Source organism: Pterocles gutturalis, unplaced genomic scaffold, assembly GCF_000699245.1.
Source record: "Pterocles gutturalis isolate BGI_N339 unplaced genomic scaffold, ASM69924v1 scaffold17680, whole genome shotgun sequence".
Taxonomy (NCBI): Eukaryota; Metazoa; Chordata; class Aves; order Pterocliformes; family Pteroclidae; genus Pterocles; species Pterocles gutturalis.
This window is the reverse complement of record NW_010146202.1, coordinates 39484-55727: the sequence shown is the minus strand read 5'-3', so window position 1 is coordinate 55727 and position 16244 is coordinate 39484. Positions and strand designations below refer to the sequence as shown.

At 41.4% G+C, this 16244-nt stretch overlaps 1 protein-coding gene across 1 annotated transcript in view; it reads left to right on the top strand.

Moving 5' to 3' along the window:
- Positions 1–13558, top strand: part of METTL11B (methyltransferase like 11B) — a 16455-nt gene extending 2897 nt beyond the window's left edge. Inside the window, exons 2-4 of the mRNA XM_010085658.1 lie at positions 4740–4915; positions 10430–10679; positions 13284–13558. Of these exons, the coding sequence (XP_010083960.1) occupies positions 4740–4915; positions 10430–10679; positions 13284–13558 (701 nt within the window). The remainder of the gene's footprint in view (positions 1–4739; positions 4916–10429; positions 10680–13283) is intronic.
- Positions 13559–16244: the final 2686 nt, after the last annotated feature.

Below are 16244 nucleotides of genomic sequence, written 5' to 3'. Positions count from 1 at the left end.
CTGTGAGGACAGTCAGGCATTGGAACAGGTTGCCCAGGGAGGTCATACAATTCTCCATCACTGGAGGCTTTCAAAACCTAGCTCAATAAAGTCCTGTTGAATATCATCCGACCTCATGCCTGTCCCTGCTTTGAGCAGAAGTTTGGACTAGAGACCTCCTTAGGTCACTTCCAACCTGGATTGTCCTGTGATCCAGTGCTCTCTGTGATGGAGAGGACAAAATGTGGCAGGTCTGAACATCTCTGCAGAGTGACATTTTCCGGTTCAGCTCAGAGTGGAACTGAGCAGAAATGAACTTCTCAGGCTTCAAGCCTAAATCCAGATATCTCTGTGTAAACAGTATTAAACAGCTAAAGCAACACTAAGACTATGACCTAGCAGGGTGGTTAAGCCTGTGCTTAACCCTAAACGTGAATAATAACACTGAAATCAAGCCTCACGTTGAAACTTGCAGTGCTGCCCAGGGTCAGCAAGGTAGAAAGCTTGCTTCAAGCTATGCTAACGCCATGCTCTCCCCACTCCTTTGCCAGGTTCAGTGGTGGAGCACTTTTAGGCATGTTTACTTATTAGCTGAGCATATCTGGTATCACAGCCTGTTAAAAGAAACATGTTACTTTTCCAGACCAGGGTAACATTTATAAATAAAAGACATGAGTAACTTTAGGCCCTGATCCAACAATGTACTTAAATGCGTGTGAATGCCCTTAAGCCCAGTGGGCTTTAATGGAGCTATTCAGATGCTGGAAATTATGCACGTGTTTACATGGGCTGTGGGACTCCGTGCCAGTGGGGTGAGATCTGCAGTGGAAAACTCAGATGATCAGTCCACAGAGACAGATATTCCCGTGTGTGAGGCACATGTCTGTAAGTAAAATCTGCTTTGGGGGTGGGCTGATGTTCACCCTCTACTAAACAGAATTTAAATGGTTCTTGGACCACAGTAGAGAGGTGAACTCTACCCTGCACCCAGATAACTTTTTCAACTGATGCACAAAGCAGATGTTGCATTTAAAAGGGAATACTCAGCCAAACTGGAATTAGTTCAATATCTTGCAGAAAGCAGTTGGAGCCACAAAATAATGTTCACAAATAAAAACTTCAGAAAAATTACTTGCAAGATTTACTTGTGCCAGAGAAGTTTAGCTGAGTAAACTCTGCAACCAAGAACTGTTAAGACAGTCTACTGCAGGCTGAGATTGCACCCAATCTTGCATATTAAGTGGTCCCATGTCTCCAGAGATTTAGATCAGATGCACTAGGAAAGAAGATTTTGAACTGATCCATAAGAAAATATTATAGATAATGTTTTGGACTTTGCAGGGCAAAAGGGCTTAGGTAGATACTCTCTGTCTAGTCCAGGGATTGGCATTCAGCTGCAGGTCATCAGTCTGCATCCAGACTGTGTTTGCAGTGACTGAAAATTATTAGTGTCTCATGATGTGGAGTGACCTTTAGGGAGACAGTTCCTGTTCTCAGCCTGCTTTTGCAGTGGGTTTGTTTTAGCCACCTCCACTTGGGGGACTTGCCAGCAGATTCAGCTGAGAGACCAAATGTGCCATGAAAAAAGTTTCTTCTTACTTTACTAGAAACACCTTTCTAACCTTAAACCTTACAAGTAACCTGCCTTAACACTGCAAACCTTGTTTGTGAAAGACAGCTGCTCCCCCACCCCCAGTCTCTTAGGGACTTGCAGCCTCCATCATCCTATCCTGCCTGTGCCCTACTTTACAGAGTTCATTGAAATCAGCCAGTGTATCCGTAACAGACCTCAGAAGTATTTCATTTCCTGATGCACGAGATAGTCCCACATGTGTCATGGAAAGAGAGATGCCTCTGGCTAGACGGGCCCTGTGATGAGGGGGAGGCACGCTGGACCAGAGCTCCAACACTAACTGCCACCAAGGACACGTGTGCCTCCCTGCAGTTCTCTTTTGGGGTAGATTCCTGCAAGCTGGCAAACCTCCCTCTTCCTCTGGTCCTGCTGCTGGAGCCTGCATGCCAGGCACACCTGTGAGGCAGATCAGAGGTGACGTTGATGGGCTGTGTCTGGAAAATTGGGTTGTGGATTGGGAGAGTTGGCAGCATTGTAAATTCATGAGTGGGAGAAGTAACACTAAAGGAGCAAGAGGTGGAAATCATCTGTATAGATCACACGCTGTGTGAGTGAGACTGTGGGTCCGCTGGAGAAGACTTTGGGTACAGTGCCACTCTCCACATTAGGCTGTGTCCTTGTATGCCCTCAGGTGAGGGACTTGCATAAAAAGATCTTGGCAAAGTTTGATGGGTAGAGAAAGCCCTGTGGATGCTGAGACCAGAGCTGATTTTAGATGCCAGCACGTAAAGCAAGGCTCTGGGGCCTCAGCTGGCCCAGGAGGAGCTGCAGTCAGCTGGCGTATGCATGCGAGTCCCGGCAGGCATTCTGCAAGCCTGATACTGGTTTTGAGTGAGAAATCTGAGAGCACACGCTACAGATCTGATACCCTGAACAGCATATCGTCCCCATGTGTTGCCTCAAGTCAGGCTCATGTTTTGAGTAGAAGGGATGAATATTTGCTGTTCATGCTGCCAGCTGCCTGCAACACCCTGTGCTAGTCTGTGCTAGTGTGCAGACAATCTGTAAATGCCTTTCCCTTCAATCTAGCAAAGCGGGATAAATCACTGTCCCCTGACAGGTCCATTAAACAAGCCCTAGGAATCATCACTGGACTCTTCTATGGAAGATCTTGCAAAGCCAACTTGCAGGAGTGAAGTTCTGTTCACCAGGCTGGCATCTGAAATGAAGAAAAAAGACACAGAGAAAACAACATGGTGCCACTCCTGGGGGAAGATGGAGATTGTTTACTGGAAGAATTGCAGCCACTGATGGAGTCTTTTTCCCAGGCTCTGGGAGCCACCCTGGCCGAGTTGTGCTGGGGATTGGCTGCTACCCCCTTCGTATTAATTTCTTCAGCTAAATGGTTTCTTCTGAGTATGTGAATATAATCAGTGGAGTGTGTAAAACTCCCAGGTTTGACCCTTGCTGGGCTCAGTGCTTCTTGTGGTATAAATTTCTCAGGCATAACATAAATGTGTAATGGATTAAAGCTTTAATAGTATCCGTTCGGCAGTTGACTTAAGCAGGTGATGACAAGAGGGGCTGGTAATGCTGCTTTTGTTGGATGAAGGATATGCTGGGCATGCTGCTTATATGTAACCCAATAGCACTATTCTGTTCCGAGTGGTCCTTGGTGGTAATTATTCCCCATCCTACTTCCTTTGTCCCCCCCTCATTTGCCTCCAAAATGTCATTCGCCTGCTGAGGATGGGCAGGCACACACTTATCATTCCCTGCTGAGCTTGCTTGCCCTCAATAAATACATTCCAGGCTTATATTCAGGGCCTCTGGCCTAGCTCTCCTCTGCGTGGAGGGTGTAATTCCTGTTCCCCAGCCGGCGCAAGCAAGGCCTGGCCTGTTCAGACCCTTCCCAGCAGCAACTGGCAATGCTCCTGTGGAAGTTTAAAGATGCAGCGACAAAGCACTGCTCCCTGGTCCTTCTGTGTATGCAGCCGGCAGGGTGCTCTCCCTTTCTGTTCTTATTAACCCAAAAAAGTGTTTGCTGCTGGATCATTTCCAGTTCCTCGAGCACGTTGGGAATCTGCAGCAGAGCTGGAACGCTGCAAGGTGGTGCTCGCAAAGCCTTGTTTGCAGTGTGACTCTGTCCCTTCTTATTGCATAGCTTTCACAGACAGGCTTGTAGCTGTGTTTTTGTTGGAAGGTCTGTCCCACACACAGGAAAGTGCCTGGACACATGTATGTGCACGTGAGACAGTCAGAGGTGCTGGTTTCCAACCCTCAGTCCAAACTTTGGAGCTGCAAAACATAACAACTTTTGACATGATGATGCACATTGAGTATAGGAAAACCCAGGATGTGGAGGATAGACCTTAGTTTTTTAAAGAATAGGGGAAAATAGCCCCTTACCAAGCAAAGCTCAGAGGTTTTAATAAACCAGCTTCAAACTTACGATTGCTATATATTACCAACAAAATAGGCAAGCAATGAAAAGAAACATCCAAGCCTCTGGCACACGGGAACTTTCCAGTATATCACCCACTAATTATCTCATTCCTTGATCTGTGACAGACTAAAATTTAGGACTCTCTCTTCTAATTGTCTCCCCCCCATACACATTTAGGCCGGAGACTACCATCTGCTCTATGGTTCAGCTTACTTGCAGTGCCACAGACTGTACAGTGTCACTAAAAATAAACCAGAGCAAGTGCCTCATTCATCCAAGCTCTTCTTGGTGCACTCTCTGTGCAGCTGTCAATGGCTAGAAAGCATATATAGAAATCTGCAGAACAGTTAGGTTTGTGATAGCCGAAATTATGACCCTGCATAGCAATAAATGCCGTCCACAGCTTTTCTGGAAGCAAATCAAACCCCTTGCTCTCTTTGTCATGCATGTTCACTTCAAACTTGAAGTGATTTTTCACTGACATGAAAATGTAGTGTGATGACAAAAATGATGTCTGAGCCTGGGAGGTGCTGAATTTGCCCAAGAGGAACTGTGTCCCTTCAAGGTCTTGCAGGATTACATCTAAAACACTTTCCTTCCACCTTTGCTTTAGAAGCAGAGGTTTGGTGATTTGAAGGCTCAACTTAAGTTTATAGATCTTTGCTGTCATGCTTCCAGAGCAATAAGCTAAACCAGAAATATCTGTCATTAACAATAAAATAGTGATTTATCTGCTTGCAGTGAAACTTTACGCTTTGACAAGTCAAGTTATCAATGGGGAGATGCAGTTCTACGCCAGGGCCAAACACTTCTACCGGGAGGTGCCAGCCACAGAAGAGGGCATGATGGGAGACTACATTGAGCTCTCCAATACAGACATTGAATCCTCCAGGGAGTTTCTCAGGAAGTTTGTTGGGGTGAGTCATTTAATCCCATCTTCTGCAAGAAACAGTGGTGATGTGTCATAACTGACATGCACTGTGCCCAGTCACATACATTTTAAATGGCACCATACGTCATATTCCGTATGCACTCACAGGTCGTAACTGACTGTCATTGGGTCTAGTAATATGTTCTGCCAGGTCATACATCATCATGAATGCACATTTTGCCTGGCCATATATCGTTATTTACCTTGTTTGCATCCTTTTCTCGTGCTCGAAGGCTGCAAAGAGGATTGTGCAAGGAGTTGTTATAGCTGTGTTTGGGTGGGAGATTAATTCTCAGTGCAGGACTGGGACCTTTCATGGTAAAAGCCTTGCTGGTTTCAGTGGGAGATTTGTCTGTGCAAGTTCCTGCTGTCCATTTGGGAAAGCTGCTGAGACTAAATGCCAAGTTTCTGTTTTGCCTATTTATAGATATTTTTGAGAATGCTACAACAGAACGCAGCCCTTCTCACCGCCCCCCTCCCCACCCCCCAACATTATATAGAATAAGCTACCCATTAGGAAAAATATTTTTTTCTTGAACATTCCAGTGTCACTAGGGACCTTTGCAGGCGGATTTCTAAAGGTCTGTAAACATCTTCACGTTCTGCTTCGAGCTGAGATGCAAAAAGTTGCCAAGTGGGATTTTAAAAGCACTGACAATAGCAGTATAGCTTTGGCACTTAGGTTTCTAAAAATCCTGTTGACATCTGAATGTGTCTTTGGAAATCCACAAATCTTTAAAAGTGAGGCCTGATGGTTTTCTGACTCCTCTTCCCTCTTCCCAGGGGGAAGGCCCACTAAATTAGCTCAACAACAGTATTAGATGCTAAAGAATCCACAAAGCTACAGAAAACCAAATTTCCTAAGTTCTGCTCACAAAACAATTGGTTCTATATAATGCTATCACAGAGCTTTCATTCTCTTCTCAAAAGTACAAATTTCGGATAGCCAGGTGCCCTTTTTTTCAGTCTTAATGATCTACTGTGGAAAAAAAACTCAGCAGGTTAATTAGACATTGTGTGTAAAAAGGGCATAGTTTGAATGGGTTGGGCTGGAAAATGAGCGTGGCTTAGGAACAGATAGAAATCCTGTACAGCAGTGAAGGGCAACTGATGGCAATGTTTGCTGTACCTGACTGAGGGAGGCTTTTGGGGCAGTGAGCCAGCAAAACACAAGTGAACAGCTGCATTTTTAAATGAATACTCATTAATGCTAATGCAAAAAGGCTTCACAAAATTTCAAAGCCTTACTGTATCAGGTTTTCTACAAATGCAAAATGAGCAAATACGAAGGAAGTTCAGCAAGGCAGCTAAACCTGGTGGTAAAATGGCATTTTCAGAAAAAATTAAATGCAATTTAGAAGCCTAGAGCCAGCTCAAGGCATATTCCTTAAATTTTACTTCGGTCTTGTTTTCAGGACATTTGTGGAAATCAAGTGGTGCATAAGCCTGTACTAAGGGAAAGATTTCATGCTTCCTAAACATCATATAGATTCAGTTTCCTGAACGGCAGGTTTATAGCACACTGTTACATTTTCTCATCTCCAAGACCTGAAAAGGAAAGAAGTAGAGTCTGTAGCAGAGTTTCACATGCCAAAGAGAAATCATACCCTATGTATCAGGTGTGATGACAGATACAAACTACTCCAGAGCAGAGTTCCTACTCCTATTATTAGCCAGGGGTAGAGAGGATACTCTGAATGGCCGAGATCAAACAAGAAGATAAAAGAAGGGAACAGAAAGGAATCTGGACATTTTGCTAATTCCGATTTAGATTGTTAAAGCCTGTCTGTTGAGATACAGTCAATTGGTTTATTTTCCTTTCTTACTACTTCAATTTGAATATTGCAATTTGTATCAGCCAGATACAGATATTTACTGGCTTTCTGTAGTAGTGACTTTATTGTAAAGCTAATGTGAGTTAACGTCTTCCCAAGTTTATGGCTCTATGAATAATCTTTTTTTCAGTAAGGTGATCAAGATAGAAGAAAGTAATTTGTTTCACCCTAATATGTGCTATACTTTCTTTTTGAAAGAGAAGTTTAGCAAAATCAGAAAATAGGAAAATCAGTTTCAGATCAACTTAACGTGTTTCACTTCTTTTATTGTTTTGCCCTCTGAAAAACTTTTCCCCACATTTTCAAGTGTAAGTCAGTTCCAAAATGAAAAATGCTGTTTAGAAATAAAAGTTGACAAGTTTTTTTTTCCTTGAAAGTTGTGAAAAAGAAGTATCTTGACATTTTAAACATTCTTTCCCATGTTTTTTTGGCTATAACTATTTTCTAGATTTGAAATATCCATTTCACAGAGAGCTTTATTCTTCCAAAACTTTATTTTCTGGCAAAACTAGTGCTCTTTAAAAAACTGTTGCCCAGTTCCACTCAAATTACCCCTCTTGAGTTAGTTTGGCTGGGTGGAAATGCCACACAGTGACATTTCCCTTACATGACTGATGTTGCATACCTTCATGTATGGCATTTCTTAGCATGATTCTTAGCACCACCGTAAACTGAGCCACAGATTCCTTCACCATTTGAGAATTTATCTTGCCTGGGCACATGGAAGGAATTACAGAAAGGACTAAGAACTTTGCTTATATTTTAGCCTGTCTCCTTCCCAGGTGAGTCAAAGTGAGTTGAAAGTGCCACTGTGCTCGAGTTAAGAGGTTTTATGTGTGTGTGGGCAGAACCCAAACCAAGAGCAACATGACTTGAGCCAAGGGCGCTGCACAGACAAGCTGTAGTAGGTAAAGTCATACTTGAAGGGTTATCAGCAGAGCTGGAGCACTGCATATTTATGGCAGTGTATTAATGCCTCTTAAACCCTTGATGTCCACATAGACACTGTGTTTGCAAGTGCCTAATCCGGAGGTAATCTGTAAAAAAGGAAATAAAGAAACCATTAATTCAGGAACAGTTGTGAGCTATAGGTGTGTGAAATAGCACACACAGAGATTATATTAACTTTATAGCTCCCTTTCTGCCCTAAGCCCTTTCTCCCTTTCTTGCCCTCAGTTCACCTGCCCGATTAGTTACTTGCTGAATGAAAAGCTTCTCGAAAGTGATTTTTCTCCTGTTTGATGGGGGGAATGGGAGAGATGTTGTTGAAAACCTAATTTTTGTTTGTTTGTTTGTTTTTTTTTAATTTAGAAGGAAAACCACTGTGATTTTTATCTATCTCTTGAACTCTGATTTATTTTTTATCCTGCATATCTACACTGCCTTCCTGCCCTTCCAAGACCTGAAGCAGTAGCTTCAGGTACATATTCCACAACTCTTTTATCCCTAAGGAAATCTGTGAGTGCCCTATTTAGCTTTAGAGAAGAATTTTTGTGTGTGTATGTGTCCTAAGTGATAGCGATTCTGAGTAATGGGAAGCAAGTAATCAGAGAAGCAGTCAATCTTAAATTTTGAAGCCTGTTCTGGCTTAGAATTTTCACTTACACTATTTTTTAAAATAAGGAATCTGATTTTCAACTCAATTAGGCTTTTGGGAGAATGATTGCCTTCCAAAGAAAATGTTAATACCCTGTCAGATCTCTGAGCACTCCCAAACTGAAAATATATTAGCTGAACATGGAATTATGTCAACATTTTCATTACAAACAGAGCCGCAGCGCTTCACAGCACTTCTCAACTGACTGCTGATGCTCTTGCTCTCTTTCAGCAAAGTGTGGGATCAAGATTCATCTCCCATGATTGTTCCCTTTCCTTCTCGATGGCAAATGGAGGTGTGTCATCAGAGGTCCTTGCCATGACACATCAAGGGAGATGAATTCCCTGTTTTGAGTGAGGTACTGTGACTATAGGTTCTCTGAAACACAAAAGTCAAAGAAGTTGTGTGGCTTCCTGTTGAATTCTATTCTTTGTTTTGGTAGATCTTCCGGTTTTCTCACCAGCTTTGTCAAAGATTTTTCCTTAATCACATCAGTGTAGGCCTGTATTTATCTTCAGCAAACAGTATGGGAATCCACCTTGTAAAGATCCAAGACTCAGTTCCTTCTCCTTTCACGAACTCCTTGTTACAGCTTAGTCTGGTCCTCAGTAAAAGCCACATGCTCCTAAGTGCAGTCTGTGATGAAGAACGGCTCACTTTTTCTGGCTAACTGCAAACAGGTAGTCTCGAGAGTCCAACAGGGTTGAAGGCTTGTGGACTCTTGCACACATGGGGAGATTAATCTTCCTAGGTATACAAATTGGGACCAGCAGCCCTGGAGACTGAGGAGAGCCTTTCAGGCCCTTGTGCTCTTTCTACAGTTACTCTGTGTAACTAGATGCTCAGCTGGGCTATTCATAGCCATGTCATTGACAGTTCTCTCCTTTGACCTTAATAATCTGCTGAATTACCCACTGAAGCAAGGCCAAAAAAGCATCGAGTTACTTGATTTATGCTTGATGACTACAGAGGGCGTCTCCCAATAAGTAGGAAGAGCAAGACTCTTCCTGGGTTTATTTCCTTTAAGAGCAGTGAAGCTGCAGCAGGGACTTTGGCCCATAGCTTGGACTTCAACGCTTACTTCCAGAGGACAGGGAAAAGGTGTTTATGTTTGCTTTTAATATATTTGTTTAACAGATAACTTTGGCTAGGGGAGCTCCAATCCCACAGTCAGTGCATGTACAGACTTAAAATTTCTGTTTTACAGAACAGCAGCAGGCTCTTAAGAGCCTTTTTATAGCTAGAATGGAAGCTTTAGGGGTGAAATACAGCTTTCATTTTAAAGCTCCTTTTACAGTGACTCATTATTTTCTCATACACATATCCTTTGTGCTGCATTTTTTCATGTCTGATCTCTGTCCAGAGATGATATTTAAGAGGAAAAAACAGTTAAGCAAAATCTACTAAAAATCTTTCTTGTCTCTATGCCTAAAAAAGAAATTCTGTATATACCCCAGTCCAAACTTTTTGAGTTGCCATAGGCTACCTACAATGCCAAGATCTTCATTCAAACTCAGCTTGTTTTGAAAGCTGCACTCTGATCTGAAGGATGCTGTATATCTGCAGAGATGTCCATGGGCACCGTGGGAGTTACGTCCTGCGGAAGTTAATTCTTGCATTCAGTGTTTGGTATATGCTTACTTTTTTGTTAGGCCTTCGCAGGGCTCAGGATGAGGCTTATCTAGCCAGATAGTTGGCTGTGAGGTCTGAATATTTGCCAGACGAAATTACAAGGACTTTACAAAGACCAGTGGATCACTGGAGAAAGCTAGGAGCTTGTGAAAGATTATGTCTCTTCTTATCCCAAGCAAAAACTTACTGTACAGCAATAATTGCAGGGCTGCAATGAGGAAGTACCATCCACAGCAGCCTGGGAACACCGGAGCCCAGCTTAGACAAAGCTCTACTGATACTGGCCCAGGTTCTTAGCAATCTTGCCAGAGCCCTGCACAAGTAAGGAGACAAGACACAAGGCTTGGTGGACTAAAGGCTGTAGCTGGTAATACAGTTGCTATGATCTTTCAGGTGTTATTTTTCAGATTTCAAATTATTTTCTTGTATCCCACAGGGGGTGGGGAAAGCTGGCACCAACCGCGCCCTGGACTGCGGCTGTGGGATAGGTCGTATCAGCAAGCATGTCCTGTTACCAGTTTTCAAGAGCGTGGAAATGGTGGATATGATGGAGAATTTCCTGGCTGAGGTCCCGAACTACCTGCAGGACAAGGAGGACAGAGTAGAGATGTATTATTGCAAAAGCCTCCAGGAATTCACACCAGCCCCACAAAGATATGATGTCATCTGGATTCAGTGGGTTTCAGGTTAGTTCAGCATGACTCATCCAGCCCAGCATCTCCAAAACTATATAGCTTGTGCTAAACTTTATGTTAAAAGAATGGTGCAGCTCTAAAAGGAGGTTCTCAAAGCTTTGGAACTGCTTCCTAAAATCTCACAAGAGACTTCTCCCCAGCCACATGCACCATGGGTACAAATCAAATTGGTTTTTTTCAGGTCACATACTGGAGGAAGGTACACATTCTTGGGGAGTAGCCTGCATGCTCAGGTGCAGCTGAGGAGTAGGTCTTATATATGGGTTTTCTTGAGCAACAATCCTCCTTAGCTTCCAGTGCTGCAGACAGATATATGGGGTTGGCCTTACCTGTGAAGAGGGATTTCTGAATCTAATGATTATCCAGACTTGGGGGTATTTCAGGAAACAATCTGAAAAAAGTCCTAGTGAAATCACCAATACCTATAAACCAGATCATGTCTCATACATTCACTGATGTTGATCAAACAGGTTTGCTTAGCTGTGTCCCATAGAACCCCCTCATACAAGAAATAACTGCTTCTTCTCCTGCAGCCACCCTAGTGAATGCCCTGCAGCATTAAGAGCAGCAGACTGGTGACCAGATAATGTGGGCTATGTTCCTCACCCAAAAAAAACCCCAAGTTCTTAATTTTTTCTAGAAAACCTGCTGTGGTGCCTAACTATCCTTCCAGAAATAAGGTTTTCTCCTAATCTGTGAACCTAAGCGTCCATGGTATAGTTTCAGCTGCAGAAGTCATTATTCTAAAGCACAAGAGGAGGCCTGAACAACTCCTTCTCTCCAAAACCTTGGAGATGATAGTTTCTTGATAGGCAAAAAGAAAGATAAAGGTAGGGAGATGAGCACAGGAGCTGGTTTTCAGGAATACGTATTTGTCCTCTGCACATAATCTTAAAAAGTAATGAAACTGGGCTGCTTAGAACAGGTCTTTATAGCTGTAAAAGCAAACTGTTTCAGAACAGTATTATTTTCCTTTGTATTTTTGCTTTTCTTGAATAAGCAGTCATTGCAGTAAATATGGCTCTTGCCTCAACTTTTGAGCAAATCTGAGTCAATATGAGACTGAATGAGCTAAGACTTTTCTTATCAGCTATGTGGCTGCTAACGAAGCAAGCATATGCCTTTTCTTTCCCATAGACACAGATCTGAATCTCCTTCCTCCATCACTTTCAGTGAAATATGTAGTGATCTTAAGTATTAATCAATACTTCTACCCCTATCTTGAGTTTGGTTGAAATATACCAACAAGCTCAACACTTTATGGTGGAGCGAGGGCAGGACTGTCTGGTAAAGAGCAACACCATGAAGATCTCATTTTCTTGGGAAACTAGATTAAAAGCTAAATTAAGAGAACATTAAGTTCCTAATTAGGTGGTCAAAAGCTTCAATGAATCTTGCTGATGCAATCTTGATTTGTCTTATGTATGCATAAGTATATGAACCCAGGCTGCTATTTTATGAAAAAAAATGAAACAGCAAGTTTACATTTCATATAGAAATTGCCATTTTCCTAGGCTTTGGGGCGTTTTTCTTTTTTTTGGGGGTGGTGGTTAAAAAAACCTGACATGCTATGTCAAAATATGGTTTTGAAATGACAACTTCCATTTATAGAAGTTTAAATCTTCCATCAAGAAAACTAAATATTTTGCCTGGAAAATACAAACAATTATTTTTTTTTCAACTTTGTAATTCAGTTTCTGACCACCTGTCCTTGTTAATTCATTTTAGATGTTTCATATGTGAGAGTTTTCATTTTGCTCTTCTCTGAGCCTTGCGCTACTGATCTCAACATAACAGAAGTATAGGTCTTTGAGAAGGAAGGATAAAAAACACGATCTCAATAACATATTGAAAAAAGTACTCTTTCAAAATGTATATGGTATATGCAGAAGTCACAACAGTATGAGGTAATATAAAGAGTTTGTTTGTAAGGTCTTGCATTCCTCACTAGACCTTTAATCCAGAAGTCCTCTGATGGGTACATAACGTTATGTAAATTTATGGAGATTTGCAGCATTAAAAGACAGAAGAGATTGTTAGATTATCTAGTTTGACCTACTCTATATCATAAGCTGTTACATCCGCTCCTTCACCCTTGTACTGAGCCAGTAGTTTGTGTTCAATTAAAACATATCTTGAGAAAGTCAACCACGCTTGATTTGAGGACTTCAAGAGGTGGTAAACACCACTTCTGTTGGTAGTTTCCAATGGGTAATTACTTACACTGTTAAACAGTTGTCACTTATTTCCAATATGAATTTGTTTGGCTTCAGCTTCCTGCCACTGATTCTTATTATGACTTTAACCACCAGATTAAAGAACCCTTCAGCACCCAGTATTTTTCTCCACTATTCCCATTGACTTCTGTCCTCATCTGTTGCTACTACTCGCATGGATCATAAATATTGATTTCAGTTTGTAACTGTTGATCTCATTGATTTGCCCAAGATTTCATAATTAAATCTGTCAGGACTAGAACTTCTTCTGCAATAAATAGAGTATGGAGACTCAGATCAAGGTGCCATTCTGATGTTTACAGGGGGAGTCTTTTTTGAATGGTTAATAGCGATCTATTTTCCATCTTTTCATCTGTAGGATATCTGACAGATAAAGACCTCCTGGAGTTTCTCATCCGGTGCCAGAATGGCTTGAAGGACAATGGTGTTATTATTCTCAAGGACAATGTAGCCAGGGAGGGCTGTATCCTGGATTGTCTGGATAGTAGCGTCATCCGAGACCTCAACATCCTCCACAGCCTCATTGAAATGAGTGGACTCACCATCCTACGAGAGGAGAGGCAGGAGGGATTCCCCGAGCAGTGTGTCCCTGTCTGGATGTTGGCCATGCAGAAACGCCCTGGTCATTCCTGATGGCATAGTGAGACTGCAGAGACTGGACTATGGATGAACTGCAGCATTGGGAAGGGAGAAAAGCATCTACTGGAATCCTCCTAACCATGCACTGCTACTACAACAACTCTAGGGCAGCAACTCCTAAATGATTGGGAGAAATTACAGTTGAGCCAGTTTCTCCTGGGAATAGTCTGCTTCTAAATCCTGCCTGCTTCATCATTCTCTCTATTTTCAGAAGCCTTTGTAACAGCTCCTTGTCAGATCTCTCTTTCATTAAGGTCAATACTGGACAAAACTCAACCAATAGAAAATAATTAGGTCTGAAGTTTCTGTAGCGGCCAATACATTTTGGAGTGTTCTGTCTGAGGTGTGAACAAATAAGCCTGGTTTTTACTGTGGCACTTAAATCTTCTTGGACTTTAAGAAGGATCTGTCACATCACTGAATCAGGAAATTCAAATAACTTCTGGAAAACTTAGCACAAATTTTGACTGTCATCACTATCTGTACTTTAAAATACTTAAACCAAAAATGTTAGGAAAGTTTTATACATTTGTTGGCATCAGCTATGGAATTTATCTATTTTTTAGCATTTCTGTCAGTTTGGACAATAAGACAACCTGGTTAATTTTCCATTTTTAGGAAGTATTTTATCTTCCTGATGTTTCTGCCATGGAACAATAGTGGTGCGTAAGGGTTTTTGCACTCCAGGGGAAAACTTAGATGACAAATATATGCATGTTTGCATTGAAATTTTGTGAAAAGATTGCCCCACAAATTACATTCTGGAAAATATTTTTTCAAAATGTTCACAGTGGAAACCACTTGAAAGCTTCCCTTTATTATTCATACCACTGTAAATTTCTTGCTTTCCCACATTCAGAACAAGTCTGGCACCGTATGCAGAGCTAATGGGATTTCATGGGGTGTTAATAGTAAGACTGTATGAAGAACTAATACAGTATTGTATTAATTAACAACTGTACTAAACTGCAGAGGGTGTTAGTGTAGCCCAAAAGCTTCTATGATTTATATTCAAACAGCAGCTGTATAAGCCTGGATTTGAAAATGCTAACACACATGCCCTCTCCTTAAGGCTCATGGAAATTACACATTAAGGTTCTTGTCCTCTTCATATAGGTGCAGAAAGGGCTGTGGGAGGAGAGAAATTAATAATTTTGCAAAAAAAAAAAAAATCTGAACTTGAAATTTGCTTCATTGCGACTGAGGACAAGAAGGGACAATCCTGAAATTCTTTATGAATGAAAACCACACAACCACAATCTTTTCCAAGTTGATTAAAATTTTTCCTTCAGACAAAATAAAATGTTTCTTTAGAATTGGTCTTCTAAAATAATTTGCACTTAAAATAAATGCAGTGAAAAGCAAATTACATATGGCTTGTTCAGATTTTTAGAAATTAATGACGTTAGAATGGACTGTTTGACTGTGTCAGAATTTTCATAGTGTTTTATTCCCCTGCAATGCAATGCTGGCAAAATTTCTCAGACTTTTTAAAAGTTGCATTATGACAAACCTCCGTGATCTAATGAAAAGGGTTTCTATAAAACATCCTCCACATGACTGTAGGCACAATTTATCTGTGTCAAATACTGTCATCTGTGTTAGATTAACTCACATAGAAGCCTGAAGATAACGAGATCAGGGAACCTCTCAGCTGGGTTTTAGTACACGTTGCCATCCTTTGATAACAAATCTCTAGTTTTGGTTTTAATTGCATAACTCATCTTCTTGAGCAATATGGTTGCATATGTTGAGAATTTCCAACTTATGGTAGAGGGCTTCCTGCTGTCAAATCTTATCCAGTAATTGTTCTCTTAATGTGCCATCACTAATTGTAGCATTAAGGAAAACAACCCTGGTGATTTGGTGAATATTCTGGCGTGTCATATAACCTAGAAACCTATGGTTCCCATGACACAAATGCTTCTGGAATGTTTTGGCTAGTTCTTCCATTCTAATCAACTGGTAATGGGCATAAATTTAGTATATAACATTGTTAAAAACCCGAGGTGAACTCTTAGAATTTGGAATTGTCCACAGAATTAAGTGCTTCCCTTTAAGCCACTACGAGGCTGCTCAAAGCTGGTGTGGTCTTTGTGTGCGCATGAGTGTGTGCAGGTATCTGAAGGAAACCCAGTCATTTGTTTTACAGGAAGGAGACATCAGTCCTATAGTTAGTAACACTGGTTAGCAATAAGAGGAGAATATTGAGAAGACCTTTACGTGGATTACAAATTAATTTGCCCTTCACCATTTTTTCTTCCAACCAGAGACGTCTGCCATGGTGAAGAATACTTGGAGATCGTAGAACAGTCATGTTTGTGCCAGGCGTATCTGAATGGTGTTGGTTACTACAATGGTGAGAGAACGGCATTGTGAAAGTAGAGAAGTAAACAATTTTATACAAATCTAGACAGCTGCCACATCTCACAGGGCAGAATATATCAGCTGTTCGCTTACACGCCAGAGTGGGTGCAGTTCAGTAATGACAGACGTGGTTCCAGGATGGATATAGAATGTAAAGTGGTTTAGGATGGAAGGTAGAATATAAATATATTTTTCAAGGTAAAAATGCTCTGCCTGTAGTTTGTACATCTTTCTTTCCTATTTGAATTTCCAGAATACATATACATACATATATAATGGAAATTGGTTCCCTTAACTATGTGAGAACAGAGAC